This window comes from Ictalurus punctatus, chromosome 1, assembly GCF_001660625.3.
Source record: "Ictalurus punctatus breed USDA103 chromosome 1, Coco_2.0, whole genome shotgun sequence".
Classification (NCBI taxonomy): Eukaryota; Metazoa; Chordata; class Actinopteri; order Siluriformes; family Ictaluridae; genus Ictalurus; species Ictalurus punctatus.
In genome coordinates this window covers 6914779-6929838 of record NC_030416.2, presented here as the reverse complement: position 1 = coordinate 6929838, position 15060 = coordinate 6914779, and the positions used below count along the sequence as shown (strand labels likewise).

The following is a 15060-nucleotide window of genomic DNA, read 5'->3' as shown; positions in this document are numbered from 1 at the left end:
AAAAAGGGAAAAGGAAATGGGCCATGGAGACAGACAGAATTACATATACATTTTTTGAAACAACTGCACAGGTTTTTTGTTTGTTTGTTTTTAATAGAGTTTCTTAGAATAGAGTCTGTTGTTTGGCTTCATTTTCAAAGAATTTCAGTACAGGCCTAGAATGATTATATTTACATTTATGAATGAAATATTTTGCCATAATAATAATTCAATTAATGACAGCTGCTCTTTCTGTTGTCGACTCTTAGCGAATGTATAGCTCATTGTTATGAACAGGCGTCAGGGCCGACGTGACGTCACATTTCTGCGACAGCTCTCCGACTGTGTACATGTAGACCCAAAAGATTTTCAACATAGATTTTCATTTTTAAGGTAGATGTTTAATTCTTTCTGTGAGTTAGAAACCAGCGGCTCAAAGGTGAGAAACGACCTCGCTTATTCAGACAAAACTATGTTTTTGATAGTTACGGTGAACACGGTTTTAGTCAGTCAGCAGTGTTCATTTGCCAGTTACAAGCTCTGGCTACGGTTGCTAGCTAACAGTTAGCTTAGCTAATTTATGCCGGATGACCATCCATTGCGGATGTGGTGCAGAATAAAGGAGCACTGATGCGACAGGTTAAATACAGGCCATGGTTTAATTCACCTTTTTGGATGTGTTACTCTAGCTGTGTTGTATTGTTGATTTGTTTTTGATTTGTTTTAATCTATATTCGGTTTTATCAGCTCAGATTTTACCCCTTGTTTTCAGATCCGACTTCCATGAGATGAGCTCGATTGCTCAGTATTGGCGTTGCCTCACACCCTTTTTATGTCGATTACATCTATATATAGATTTTTAAATATAACTTTTTTTTTTTCTTTTTTTTTTACATTTAAAGGTGGATGTTAATTTTTGTGAGTTCTGAGACAGAGTCACACAGTGCACTTTAGTCCAGTATTTTTATTTTATTTATTTATTTTTATTTTTATTATTATTATTATTATTATTATTATTATTATTATTATTTTGCAGCGTATATGTATCCCCAATTGGTCCAAAGCCAGTTATGTTGAAAGACAGTCTGTGTCCTCTATGTCTGGCACTAGTTTTCCCTTCAGCTGCACTTTCATAGTTTTGTTCTTCCATCACCTAAGGTATTGCTTTGGAGCTGGTATATGACTTTAATTAAGGCAATTCATGCAATGTGCACACTCGGTGAACTCTAGTCATGGCTGAGTGTGATGGCACTTTTGTGAATGGCGCTGCATTGGCTGTGACCCATGAGTGAATATTATGAGGAGGGCGGGTTGCTGTATGAGCGCTCGCCTCCCATGCACATTAAAGTGGAGTCTCCTGAAGGCGCCTTCGGAGGTCGTATCTCGGAGGACGGCTTCCCCCGTGAAGATGACGACTCCGAAGGCAGCTGCGATCATGCTGGCCTGCCTTTCAACGTTGTGGTCGTGCATCCCAACATTGTTGCTCCTGGAGTGGCTTCTGATGAACTGATACCCATTCAACAGAGTAAGCTGCACCTGTCAAATAATTTAAGCACTTTGAAGCTGCCAGTAGGCTTTTTCCATTGTGGTCATTCACAATGATTCGTTCACAAAAGATTTACTAGAAAAAGTATTAAGTTGTTAAAGCTCACACAGGTCAGTTACATTATAATACGTCTACACAGTGATAGGTTTAAGACAGTTTACCACAAACATACTTTCACTAAATGCTTCCTCTAACTCTCAGTTGGGCCTGTCACAATTAAAAATATATATATAACAGACGATCTATTGCCATGCATAAAATGGCAATTGATGATTTTAATTGTCTTTTCAGCTGACCTCATAATTTCCCTTAATAGTAATAGTGAATATGTAAGTAAATAAAATTTCTTTTCAATCGTTGGACGGTAAACAAAGTTGGTTTTACACAATTTTTGCTGTCACTGACAAAAATCAGACGCCGTAAAAGACTTATTTGGTTGTGCCTTGAGATCAGTCGGTATTGCAGTGCATAATGTGAGATGCTTATCAGCAGCCAGTTTAGTGCCACTGTGACTAAAGACAGTCGTCGATGACGACTCCCAGACAGACGACTGTCTGGGAGTACTGGTAGTGCCAATAGAAGAACAGCGTAGGATGACTCAGAACTTGAAACGTGGAATGAAATGTTAATGTTTGAGCAAGAGATCGTTTAAAGTACTTGCTTATATTAATAACCTTTTCAGCCTATGTGCCTGGTCCCTCATCCAGTGAGTTGCAAAGCTGCCACACATGCTAATGGACAGAAAAAATATCCTGTTACATCAAGCTCACTTTGAAGAATGGACAGTCAATGTTGTACTCTTTTACCTTTCCATGAACGGCTCTTAACTCTTCTTTGCCTTTTAAAGCATGTTTTCTCTAGGTTTAACAATACATGGAGACAGAAGATACAGTTTCACAGTTTGTTATAGAATTTGGCCAAGAATTAATTGGGATAATCTTATACGCTGTGACAAGTAATCATCTTAAAACATACTAATGTTGAACTGAATATCAGCACTGCTGTGATTCGGCCGTACATCAGCACAATTGTGAGTGTGATAATGCTTTTATACATCAGTTCTATGATCAAGAATTTAATATCAATTAACTGACATTTCAGACACTATATGGCAGAATGGTTCCCAAAGAAGTTAGGCATGGATAGAGTGGTGTGTGTTGCAACTAACACACAGACTGGCTGATACCCTGTAGTGAGTGTAGTAACAGTTTCAATGTAATGAACTATTGGTAGAATTGAAATTGTTTGTAGTGAACACCGACAAGCAGTTATTCAAACAGTGAAATGTCCCAGTGCTGTTATACTAAATATCAGCGCTCTTTTAACGCTTCTGATCCCATCAAATTAGTGGACTGGAACTAATTGTTATAAAACTGAAAACATATCTCCCTGTAGTTCTTGCCTGGTTTCTCACCTGGTTTCCCATTGATGCCAAGCAGGGTTGAGCCTGGCCAGTACCTGGATGGGAGAAGTCCTGGGGAAAACTAAGGTCACTGCTGGAAGTGGTATTAGTGAGGCCAGCAGGGGGCGCTCACCCTGTGGTCTGTGAGAAGCCTTATGCCCCACTATAGTGACGAGGACACTAGACTGTAAAAACAGCACTGTCTTTCGGATGAGACGTTAAACCGAGGTCCTGACTCTCTGTGATCATTAAAAATCCCAGGACACTTCTCATAAAAGAGTAGGAGTATAACCTATAGTCCTGGTGAAATTCCCCTACTGGCCCTTCTCTATCACGGCCCCCTAATAATCTCCATCTCTGAATGGATTACATAACTCTCTCCTCTCCACTAATAGCTGGTGTGTGGTAGGCGTTCTGGCACACTATGTATGCTACACTAGTAGTGGTTGAGGAGATCCCCCTCCCATACTATGTAAAGCACTTTGAGTCCCTCGAAAAGTGCTATATAAATCTAAGGAATTATTATTATTATTATTATTATTAGTATTATTATTATTTTACTGAAGCACCCAAGATTGTTACTAGATTTACTGTAGCAGTAACTATAGATGGGTGATAAAGGTAAAATATTTGTGATATGCTGTGGGAGTCAGTGTGCTGGAATGATTTGGCTCCACTTTGAGAGAAGAGTGTACAAAGTTACTCTGACTGATCAGTTTAGATAATATCCTGTGGAAGAATGGTCTTTCATACCACCTGTCCAGTTCCGCCCACTGTGAATCCAAAATCTGTGCTAAGGCACGTTGAAGCTGTTTGGGCAGCTCATAGTGAACCACCTTAGTAAAAACTTTATTTATTTATTTATTTATTTATTTATTTTCTATAAAGTGTGTAAGATTTTTAGTATTTTTTTTTAATAAAAAGAAAAACATTATTGAGTCATTGGACAAAAAAAAACTTCAGTAATAATGATACTGACCTGATGTAAGTCACCCTGACAATCCTGTAATAATAGTCAGCACTGTGTCAGGACACTCGGTTGAGAATTAACAGGAAATTTGTATACATACATCAAACACCAGCTCAGATATATCAAAACATCACTGCCCTACTGCAGGCACAAAATATGTCCAGCTTTGATCCATTAATGAGAGCGTTTAAGAACATGAGAGATAAAATAACGATGGTCAGCAAATTGATTCCCATTGTGTAATTTGTATCATTGCACAGTTGTTTAGCAAGAGAATTCATAATAGCTGGCTAGTGACTAACATGAGGTGTTTGTTTCTCTATTTTAGTATTTCAGACTCAGGTGTATTGGGCGAAAATGAGTGATCTGGGGCATCTGCTTGTCTTGGTGTGTATATTACTTATTCTGTGTTTTAGCTAACATTCTAACACTGTTTAGCTCAACATTTTTGACAGGCTGGAGAATAAATACACAAGAGTAGATAATAAAATACACCCAAAATACATATCAGGTAATAAGACTGTACACATAGGAAGTAACGAGCAGTGACAGTTTTGATTTCTGTAATCTGTTATAGATGCACTATATGGGCAAAAGTGTCCACTTGAAATCTTCCACACCAACGTTGGCAAACCACGTTTTCATGGAGCTCGCTTTGTGCACAGGCGCACTGTCATACTGGAACATGTTTGGGCCCTTTAGTTCCAGTGAAGGGAAATTGTAATACTACAGTATATAAAGGCATCCTGTACAATTGTTTGCTTTTAACTTTGTGGCAGCAGTTTGAGGAAGGCTTGCTTATAGGTGTGATGGTCAGGTGTCCACAAATGTCTGGCCTCTAGCTAGAGGCAGTGGTTTAGTTTGTGACTCTTGGTGCTGGAGGTACTCATAACACTTCTGTAATACTGTGGAAACGCTACTCCTATGTGGTTTGAGGTGCGGTCTAAATTCTCTCTAAACGTCTGTTGAATGGGCACTTGTGGAGAAAGAGCACAGTACAGCCAAAATCCATTCAGGTAAATCATCCATTCAGATTTGTTCATTGTGTTATTTGTTCATTGTGTTATCGTACCACAATATAAAGCAGACAAAAAAAAGCTTGACCACTGTAAAAATACCTAATAATCATTGCTATTTTGTGTTTACATTATAAAATTATTGTGTGTGTGTTTTTTTTCACACCCAACCCAATATTGCTTGCATTGAATGGCTGGAAATCTCCACTAAGACCAATTCGACGCAAACTGGACTCATTAAACTCATTGACTCAACTTGTATGCGGAACAAGAGAGGAATGAATCTCTGTTATAACCGAAAAAATGTACTGACTCAAGGGAAGCGACAATTCTTTAATTTGCTTTAATTTGTTAACCCTTTGTATATAAATAAGTAATGCACTGTTATTTACTAATGAGCTCAATCTTATGAGCTACATGTTAGTAGGTCAGTAGTCCATAGATCATAGCCTTTGACTGAGAGTGATATGAGAGTGCAGGGATTTAATTGAAATGTATCATCATATTTACAGACTATACACATAATTATATTTAAATATACAATCGTAGACACTAAAAACTGGCACAAATAACTGTGATTAGGTGACTTATGTAATAATTGTGACAGGCCTAATCTGCTTTAATATGTGGTTCCCCATTCATGCTTTTGCTTATTTCTTCTGCCTGTTATTGTTATTGTTATTATTGTTATTATTATTATTATTATTATTATAATTGTTATTATTTATACTTACTTTAGTCGCACAGTTTTAAAAAAATAACACTCTGGTCATAAGAGCAATCTTATTTCAATATTATCAACAGATTAAGTCTGAAGTGCTGGCCTTCAGCAATGTAGTGTTTTGTCTTTTTTGTCATCAGTTAATTTATCAGGTGATTTTGATTGTGATGGAGCGGGATAAACACTAAAGCATGCAAGGCCTCCAGAACCTGAATTTGAGATCCCTCAATCCCATGACCTTTTTAATCCTAAAATGCCATTATTGGTTGTGGGGTGTGTTTTCTCACAAATCTGAAATAACACCATGAATACAGTAAAATGTCAGAGTGTGAAGTCATTATAATGGACCAGACTCTTCATGGCCTGTCTACTCTTTTATGCCCTGATGGACAAAGATTCTACTGGCAGCTTTAAAGACTGGGGGTCAGATGAGGCTACCACAAGGTCTTTTATAAGACATTCATTTGTAGTGGTCTCTAAATGTGTGCATTTTTGTTTTATGTCCCATAACAGATTACTTAGCAGATTTGCTATTCGTTAGAGTTCCATTTTTACTACCATGTTTTTTGATAACCTACTGGCTAACTACAAATATAGTATTTGCAAACGCAAAAATCTGTTGCTTGTCTTTATTGGCATTTCCACTTTGTTTACACATTTAAAAAAAAAATTGTGATCTTGATTTTTATTTCAACACTAGTTGGTCATTATTACTTATCATAAATACAGTTTAAATGTTAGACCGAATGCACTTTATTAACCAACATGTCACCATTGCTAATCTGGCTATTTTTATGAAATAAGAATAAAAGTCCAGCTTTCATACCAAAATTTAACATGTAAGGAATCAGTTAATATTTTCCACCCTGATAAACTGAGCAACTGTTATGGTAACTGTTTACTCTCAGCTCACTTATGGCCTGCTTTGTAGAAATACTCTCAATATACGGCAGCATGTTTAATACATTTGCCTTTCACCATCAGACAGAGGTGTTTCAGCAGCGCTGGCTTCAGGGGGTGCAGGTAAAAGGAAGAGTAGGTTTAGCGGTGCTGAATTGGAGGTGCTGGTCTCAGAAGTAACCCGGTGCGAAGGGGAGTTGTTCGGCCCGGCCGGCAGACTCAGGCGGCGTGAGAGAGAGCGAATATGGGCTGGAATCTTGGAGCGTGTGAATGCTGTATCCAGAGTCCCACGCACCCTTCGGGAAGTAAAGAAACGTTGGGACGACCTGAAGAGACGCAACGGTGGAAAGCTGGCAGATGCAAGGTTCCGCTCCTGGCTTCCATCCAGTAGAGGGAGTGCTGTTCTGGGAGGGCCTAGCCAGTTGAGCCCCAGGTTTCACCAAGCCCGACAAAAATTGAGTACAAGGGGAAAGGCCAGTTTCACCTGTTTGTCTGACACTGATCCAGGTGAGTAAGGTTAACCCCTTGCATGAAAATTAGATTTGCATTGTTCAGTTTGTTGCCTTTTCTTTTCCAGTACAGTATTTTTGCACATCTTTTATTTTCCTGGTTAAATAACAAGTTTACCTTTTGGAAATATTTCCCCATATTTGGACACATCAATATATGGTGTTTGTTATATAAATAAATATAGAATTTTTTTATATAAAGAACAACAAATGGAAACTTGATGCACTTGATCTGCAAGTGAGTTTGTTCATTCATCTTCAGTAGCAGGGATTACTGATGTGGAAATTGTACTCGTTGAGCCCCCATGCCACCCCCGTTTCTACATGAACCAGTTTTATAACTACCCAGTCCTTATTGAATTGGCCACTTTAAAACCCCCTTCTGTGTTTCTGAATAAATGTTTTTGACTACAAAAGTGTATTGCCATGTTACATGTGGTCTAAAATAGGGATAGTTTTATGATCGTAACTGAGTTTCCTTTTGTTTCAGTTACAGGGGATGGTTTTGAAAGAGATGGCTTTGAAAAGGATGATGAGTCTCATGAGCAGGAAGGTGAGGAAGAAACCAATTGTGAAGGTGTAGAGAACAGCATGGAAGACAAACTGGGATTAGGTCTTGGGTTGGGAATAGTCCCAGCCCCAACATCTGAGCGCTGGCTTCCTCCTTCACCACTCTATAGTGCCCCCTTCCTGAATGGTACTCCTCAGCCAAGTCCAGAACCATCACTTGGAGCTCATCAGGGCCCCATTGAGCCTCCTCCTTCACGCACTTCCTGGCTGGAGGATGAACTTCGGGGACTCGGGGAAGCAGCTGTGCAGCTTGGAGATCGTCTCGAGCAGAACTTAAGGGAGTTTGGTGAAGGTTTCAGGCGTGACATGCGGACACTTGTGGCCTCACAAGAGGCTCTGACAATCAGCTTACAGCAAAATAATGTGCTCTTGCAGAGACTTTTGGGGCTTCTTGAAATGCAGCAGCAGCAAACGCAGCCTCCTCAGCATCAAATTCCACATCATCCGCTTCCGCAACGATTGTCTCAAGAACATTTGCAGCATCGACAACAAGAAGAAGATCTGCCACAGCAAATTTTATCCCAGGAGCTTGAACAACAAATTCCTCAGAATGCAAGTGAACAAATATCAACAGCTGCTACTTCTGTACCCCTACCCCCAGATATTTTAGATGGCACTTCCCAACCTGAATCAGCAATTGAGACAAATGCCCAGAGGCCATGTCGGGGTAGACCAGGAGACCACAGACGGAAGCGTAGGCATTAGATTTGTAAATTGTCCTGAAATACTGTTTATTTCTACAGAGGTTTTATATTAAGATGTATGTAGTTGAGTAAGAACAGGTTATGCCATGTAAAACTACATTTTGCCTGTTGCATAAATTATGCTATTAAGTTATACGTGAAAGGATTATAAAATTGAAATGAATGGGTTATTCTGTGTTAAATGGCTGTGGAAGTTATTAGAATTAGTTTACATAACACCGCATGGAATATTGATTTATTAGAGGAAATTCCATTTTGGGGACAGGTGCGAAGTTGCCTAGAAATCATGCTTGTCTTTCCATATAAAAATCTACATGATCGATCACACATTCCCAGCCCTGGTCCTGGAGTACCCCTGTCCTGCACGTTTTAGTGTTTTTACTGCTCACTAATCAGCTAATTCACACCTCCCATGAAGTGTGCTTGTGTGTGGGTAAACGCTTACGTTTGGACAGAAAGTGTTCCAGGACCAAGTTTGCCAAGTTGTATGATAGAAGATTCACATACAAAAGATGTGGTAACCAGAAAGGTACAATTACAAGTCTGGTTAACTTAGTTGAGGTTTTATATTTTTACAGGATGGCCTACTATTATATACACTCACCATCCATTTTATTAGGAGCATCTGCACATTCATGCAGTTATCTAATCAGACAATCATGTGGTAAATGGCGCACTTGTATAGCGCTTTTATCCAAAAAGCTTTACACTGTGTCTTACTCACTCACTTACACACCAATGGTAGCAGAGCTGCCATGCATGGTGCTAACTTGCCATCGGGAGCAACTTAGGGTTCAGTGTCTTGCCCAAGGACACTTTGACATATGGAGTCATGTGGGCCGGGAATCGAACCGACAAACTGCTCTACCACCTGAGCCACAGACTCCTGTGCTGCCTCCTATGGCAGCAGTACAGTGCATAAAATCATACAGCTACAGGTCAACTGAATGAAGAAAAAGTGTAATCTGTTACTTTAACCGTGGCATGGATTTTGGTATCAGATGGGCTGGTTTGAGTATTTCAGAAACTGCAGAATGGTGCAAAAAAGCATCCTGTAGGATGGGTCTGCAGGCTGAAACGTCTTGTTGATGAGAGCGATCGGAGGAGAATGACCAGACTGGTTTGAGCTGACAGGAAGTCCATAGTAACTCAATTAAGCACTCTTTACAACTGTGGTGAGCAGAAAAGCAACTCGGAATGCACAACACATCAACTGGAAAAAGACCAGGTGATTTTGTTTTCTAATCTTCAACTGTCCAGTTTGAGTGAGCCTGTGTCCCTGATGGCCTCAGATTCTTGTTCTTGACTGACAGGAGTGGAACCACATGTGGTCTTCTGCTGTTGTAGATCATCCACCGCAAGGTTTGATGTTTTGTGTATGCTGAGATGCTTTTCTGCTCACCACAATTGTAAAGAGTGATTATTTAAGTTGCTGTATCCTTCCTGGCAGCTCGAACCAATCTGGCCATTTTCCTCTGACCTCTCTTATCAACAAGGCCTTTCCACCCACAGAACTGACGCTCAATGTTTTGGTTTTTTTTTGCACCTGCTATGTTTATAAACTCTAGAAACTATTCTGTATGAAAAGTGCAGGAGATCAGTAGTTTCTGAAATACTCAAACCAGCCCATCTGGCACCAACAACCATGCCAAGTCACAGAGATCACTTGTTCTTCATTCTGATGTTTGATGTGAACATTAACAGAATCTCTTCACCTGTATATGCATGCTTTTTTTCTTGCAGTGCGCTGCTGCCACATGATTGGCTGATTAGATAACTGCGGTGTTCCTAATAAAGTGGATGGTGAGTGTAAATCCATATTAGATATTATAGTATGGAAATGCAGCTTAAGACATGGTGAATTAGGCAACAAAATTTACAATCTCCCTCTGCTTGTTGCTGGTGGGCATTTCTGTTGCCTCTGTGGGGCTGGTTATGGCGAGTGTTCGTGTATTCATAGTAAAAGGTATTGCAGGGGTTAAAACATTCCTTGGGAGAAACAATTTGAAATCAATTGTTTTTTGTTTTTTTTTTTTTTGTTTTTTTTTACAGTGGAGTACTATTTAACGTTATGTCAAGCCATAAGAATAAACTGTAGATGTGGTGTCAGGTTTAATTAATCATAATGTACATCCGCTGTTGACTTGGCTAGTTTGCTCAATCTCAGTTGCACGCTACCTAACTAGCATTAGCACCTAACCTAAGAAACTGTTAAATGTACATTTTGTAATAATGGTTGGTTATTATTACAAACTGTATACAAACTAATTTAGTCGTAAATCGTTCACAATAGCCTTTACACAAGAAATTTGGTATTTGTGAAAAATCACTTTCCTTTTATGGAGTTGTGTGTGCGTCCCTGTAGGCAAATCAGCTGTGTCGTGAACGTGCTTGGTAATTTACAGGTGATTGACATTCATCGACATACCCACTTGAGTATGAAGGAAATCGGCATTAACTAAAAGTTTTGTAAATCCTTGTAAAGGTTGGAATTTGTAGCTTTTGGTTTGACCTAGGAAAACATTTATACACGGCCTTGTACTTTTATGCTTAAAAGTATTGTTCAGTTGTGTGATGTTTAGATGGAAAGTAGAGGTCTTTTAACTTTGATTTGTGGTCAGTTATTTTGAACATAAGTCTCACCTTGCCTAATTGGCCTTCAAGCAATGGCAGTAAATGCAGTAAGTGAATTTGCTGCCAGCAGTTTCCAGATTTTGGAGAGCAGATGTCTACTTTTCAGTCTAAAGTGCATAAAATATTTTATCATTTGTGCTGTAAGTAATCACAGAAGCAGTGCAGTTGAGATGGCAGAAAGACACATTTATCATTTTACATGACATTTATAGACCCACACAGTCTTTGAGGATAAAGGTATAGATTATATGCGAGTAGGAAAATGTATCTAAACATTTCCCTAGTCATGATGTACCTTTTAATAGCTTAAAGCGAACCCCTCAGAGGTCAATATTTTCACGTCCCAGTCCAGCAGTATCACATCACATCAGTATATATTTTTTTCAGGTAACATAACCATTGTTCTTACTCTATTAAAGGGCCTGTAAAACAGTATAAGTTAGGATCCTATGTTTTTAAATGCTATAATTCTGGGATTTACTTGAAGGTTTATGGCCATCTTTTGAAGATTCTTTCCATCCAAGTAACATTTTTACAAACAAATATTCAGAATGTTCACAACAGTTGTCATTTTATATCCATATATAATGTGACCGAGATCCGTTACCCAAACCTCTTTTCTGCAGGTTATTTGACATGGAATAACCCTGATGATGTTATATCTTCACTGACATATTCTAAACATATTCTTACAGTTGTGCTCATAAATTTACATACACCTTGCAGAATCTGCAAAATGTTAATCATTTTCAACAAATAAGAGGAATCATTAATCCGTGCATCATTTGTTCTTTTCATATTCAATTAAGAATAAAATATCAGAAAATGGGGAAAAAAAAGACTTACTTTATTATTCATTTACAAATCCAAAACGAATAACAAGTTGTTTTCTGTTCTTTCATTCTCATGCTCAAGTTAAAAATAAGAAATTAGTAAAAAAAAAAATTTTTAAAGTGTAATGTCAGGTTTCGTTTTAAAATTTTATATTTTTTCAGTTGGCTATGACCCAGAAGTTACTTGTTTATTCATGTACTTGATTATTTTCTCCCCCCCCCATCTCAAAGAGTATCGAGAGTTTCATACTATTTAAGAGGGCCAGACGTGTAACCCTTAAAGAGGACTGCAGAAACATTAACTGTGGTTAAACCAGTCACTCTTTCACAGGCTAAAAAAAGTCGTCTTCTTTTTTTTTTTTTTTTTCCCCTTTTAAATAATCCTTTATAATCCTATAAAAGTTTTTGTATTTGCACTTACATTTTAAAAATGGGCAAAATCAAGTTAAAGAGATGCTATAATAAAATACGTTTAAAAACATCTAAAAAAAAGTTTTAAAACCAAATCTAACCATAAATAAACTTTTTTAAAAGTATTGATGGTTCATTAAAGGAAGTCTCTGATACCAAAATATTAATGTTTTACTTCATCTTGCTTCTGAAATAAAAGGCACATTTAAAATCTAAAACCCATTAATATCAGTTCAGTCAGCTCCTCTATGGTCACAATAAAGATTGATTAATCTCACTGTAGAATTTTAAAGCAATTGCTCTTCAAAGTCACAAGATCGGTCAATATAATTGAACCAGGAGGCTATTTTTAACCTGTTATAAACTTGACATTTCAAATCCCAGATCGACGATCAAACCCACTCATATCAGATCACAGTACGGTACTCTATGCGCCAAATAAAATTGTATTAATTTTATTCTAGAAAGTTAGCATATTTCAACTTCCAAGTTTAAAAGATCCATGAATCACAATGAGCCAAGTGAAGTTTAACCTACTACAGACTGTTCATTTCAAATTATAAATATAAAAACTTTTAGGCTGTATTGTCATTGATGCTGTGAATTGTGTGTTTTATTTGTTATTTTAAATAATAATTATGTAGAAAGTTAAACTGGTTGTGTAGGAGCTCGCAGGTACTCGTTTTCCTCTTTCTGAAAAGTTTCTAAAAATATCTAAAAGCCACACCCCTAAAATTAACCATGGTTTCAGGAAGAGTGAGTGGTTTAACCGCAGTTTGTTTCTGCAGTCCTTTATGAGGTGTTACATGTTTAGCTCCCTTAAATAGCACAAAACTCCCCAGCAAAAAGAACTTTATCCAGCACAACACGTGAAGATACAAGTAACTCCGTGGTCGTAGGCAACCGAAAAAAATGAAACGTTAAAATGAAACCTGACCCATTTTCTAACTTTAAACTTAAGCGTGAGACTGAAAGAACGGAAAACAACTTGTTATTCATTGTGGATTTGTTAATGAATAATAAAATAACAAGCCATTTTTTTCCATTTTCTGATATCTGGTTCTTAATTGAATATGGTAAGAACGAATTTGGATAATAGTTAAAATTGCTTTTTTAAAAATTATTTATTTATTTATTTTTATTTAGTTCGGTCCTGAATAAGCTATTTCACATAACAGATGTTTACATATAGTTCACAAGACACAATAATAACAGAATTTACACAAATTACCCAGTTCAAAAGTTTACATACGCTTGATTCTTGATACTGTGTGTTGTTACCTGGATGATCAGCAACTGTTTGTTTTGTCGTAGTTGTTCATGTTTCCAACCGTGACTATATGATGTTGAGATCCACCTTTTCACACTGAGGACAACTGAGGGACTCGTACACAACTATTACAAAAAGTGCAAACATTCATTGATGCTCAAGAAGGCAACACTCTACATTAAGAGCCAAGGGGGTGTAAACTTTTGAACAGGATGATCGGTGTGAATTATTTTGTTTAAAGATCTTATTTTTTCATTTAGTACTGCCCTTCAGAAGCTACATAAATAACAATTTACACCAATTATCCTGTTCAAAAGTTTGCACCCCCCCCCCCCCCCCCCGGCTGTATCATTTTGCTTTCTTGAGCATCAGTGAATGTTTGCACCTTTTGTAATAATTCCCTCAGCTGTCCTCAGCATGAAAAGATGGTTCTCAAAATCATATAGCCACTGTTGGAAACATGAACAACTATGACACAAAAACAGTCCTTGATCATGCAGGTAACAACACACAGCATCAAGAATCAAGTGTATGTAAACTTTTGAACTGGGTAATTTGTGTAAATTCAGTTATTATTGGGTCTTGTGGACTATATGTAAACATGTTATATGAAATAGTTTATTTAGGCAGAACTAAATAAAAAACAACATGCAATTTTAATGATTCCTCTTATTTTAAAAATGAGTAACATTTTGCAGATTCTGCAAGGGGTGTGTAAATTAATGAGCACATCACTTTTTCATTTCTTCCAACCTTGTGTTCATTTAATAATTGGCACATTAAACAACTTAATGGTTGTGTTTGGGCAGTCCCACTAAGAATCTTTTTCTTTCAGAGACAAGATGTGAATATCTGGTGTTGAAGGATATTTGTACTGTTTGATGAATAATTTAAATGCTCTATAAAGAGTGCACTATTATGTTAAAAAGAAATATTTTAAATGAAATGAATACCCACGCCATGCTCTACTATATTCTCTGCATGCAGTGCAATGTAGATTCAATAGATTGGTGAATATATTTTGTATATTTATAGCCCCATCATGTAAATAAGAATGATCTTTACTGACATGTCTGGATATAAACATGGATTAAACGGGATGTCAGCTAAGCAGCTTGTCCCTTACAGCAATATATTGTATTTTAAACATTGAAATAATGTTTAAGAGGAATATTTTATATATATATATTATATATATATATATATATATTATATATATATATATATATATATATATATATTTTTTATATATATATATATATATATATATATATATATATATATATATATATATATAAAATAATATAAAGACATTATCTGCTATATTAAATACCTTACAAGTCATCTGGCATAAACGTGTTTCATTGTATAAAATATTCATTGGGGTCAGTTGCTTAAATGCATAAAATATGTACATCTAATCACCATGTTGTCAACAAATATGATTAATATGATATTGAAACTGTGATAAGGTAATTTAATAGACAGGCACTGTTGCCTTTATAACATCTATTAAGATCAAACATTTATTCAATACCATCTTTAACATGGCTCTCACGGGTTCCCCTAAGGACTTGCCTGTATCCCAAGCAGCC

General features: G+C 37.1%; 1 protein-coding gene across 2 annotated transcripts; it reads left to right on the top strand.

Moving 5' to 3' along the window:
• The first annotated feature begins 316 nt into the window (after positions 1-316).
• On the top strand, positions 317-13421 carry si:ch211-261d7.3 (uncharacterized). 2 transcript variants are annotated; one of them, XM_017467558.3, is made up of 4 exons: positions 317-418; positions 752-1504; positions 6619-7041; positions 7534-13420. In XM_017467558.3, exons 2-4 carry the CDS (start codon positions 1264-1266, stop codon positions 8316-8318), a joined length of 1449 nt encoding a protein of 482 aa, XP_017323047.1. In that variant the 5' UTR covers positions 317-418; positions 752-1263; the 3' UTR covers positions 8319-13420. The 2 variants fall into 2 exon arrangements, with proteins under 2 accessions (XP_017323047.1, XP_017323057.1); XM_017467568.3 differs by having other exon boundaries at positions 317-1504; positions 7540-13421.
• Positions 13422-15060: the final 1639 nt, after the last annotated feature.

Bases quoted from the DNA above. Each gene is read 5' to 3' on its own strand.
- si:ch211-261d7.3 (XM_017467558.3), top strand. From the start codon at position 1,264: ATGAGTGAATATTATGAGGAGGGCGGGTTGCTGTATGAGCGCTCGCCT. The intron at 1,505-6,618 runs GTAAGCTGCACC...TTTCACCATCAG, and splicing joins ACTGATACCCATTCAACAGA to ACAGAGGTGTTTCAGCAGCG. The intron at 7,042-7,533 runs GTGAGTAAGGTT...CTTTTGTTTCAG, and splicing joins TTTGTCTGACACTGATCCAG to TTACAGGGGATGGTTTTGAA.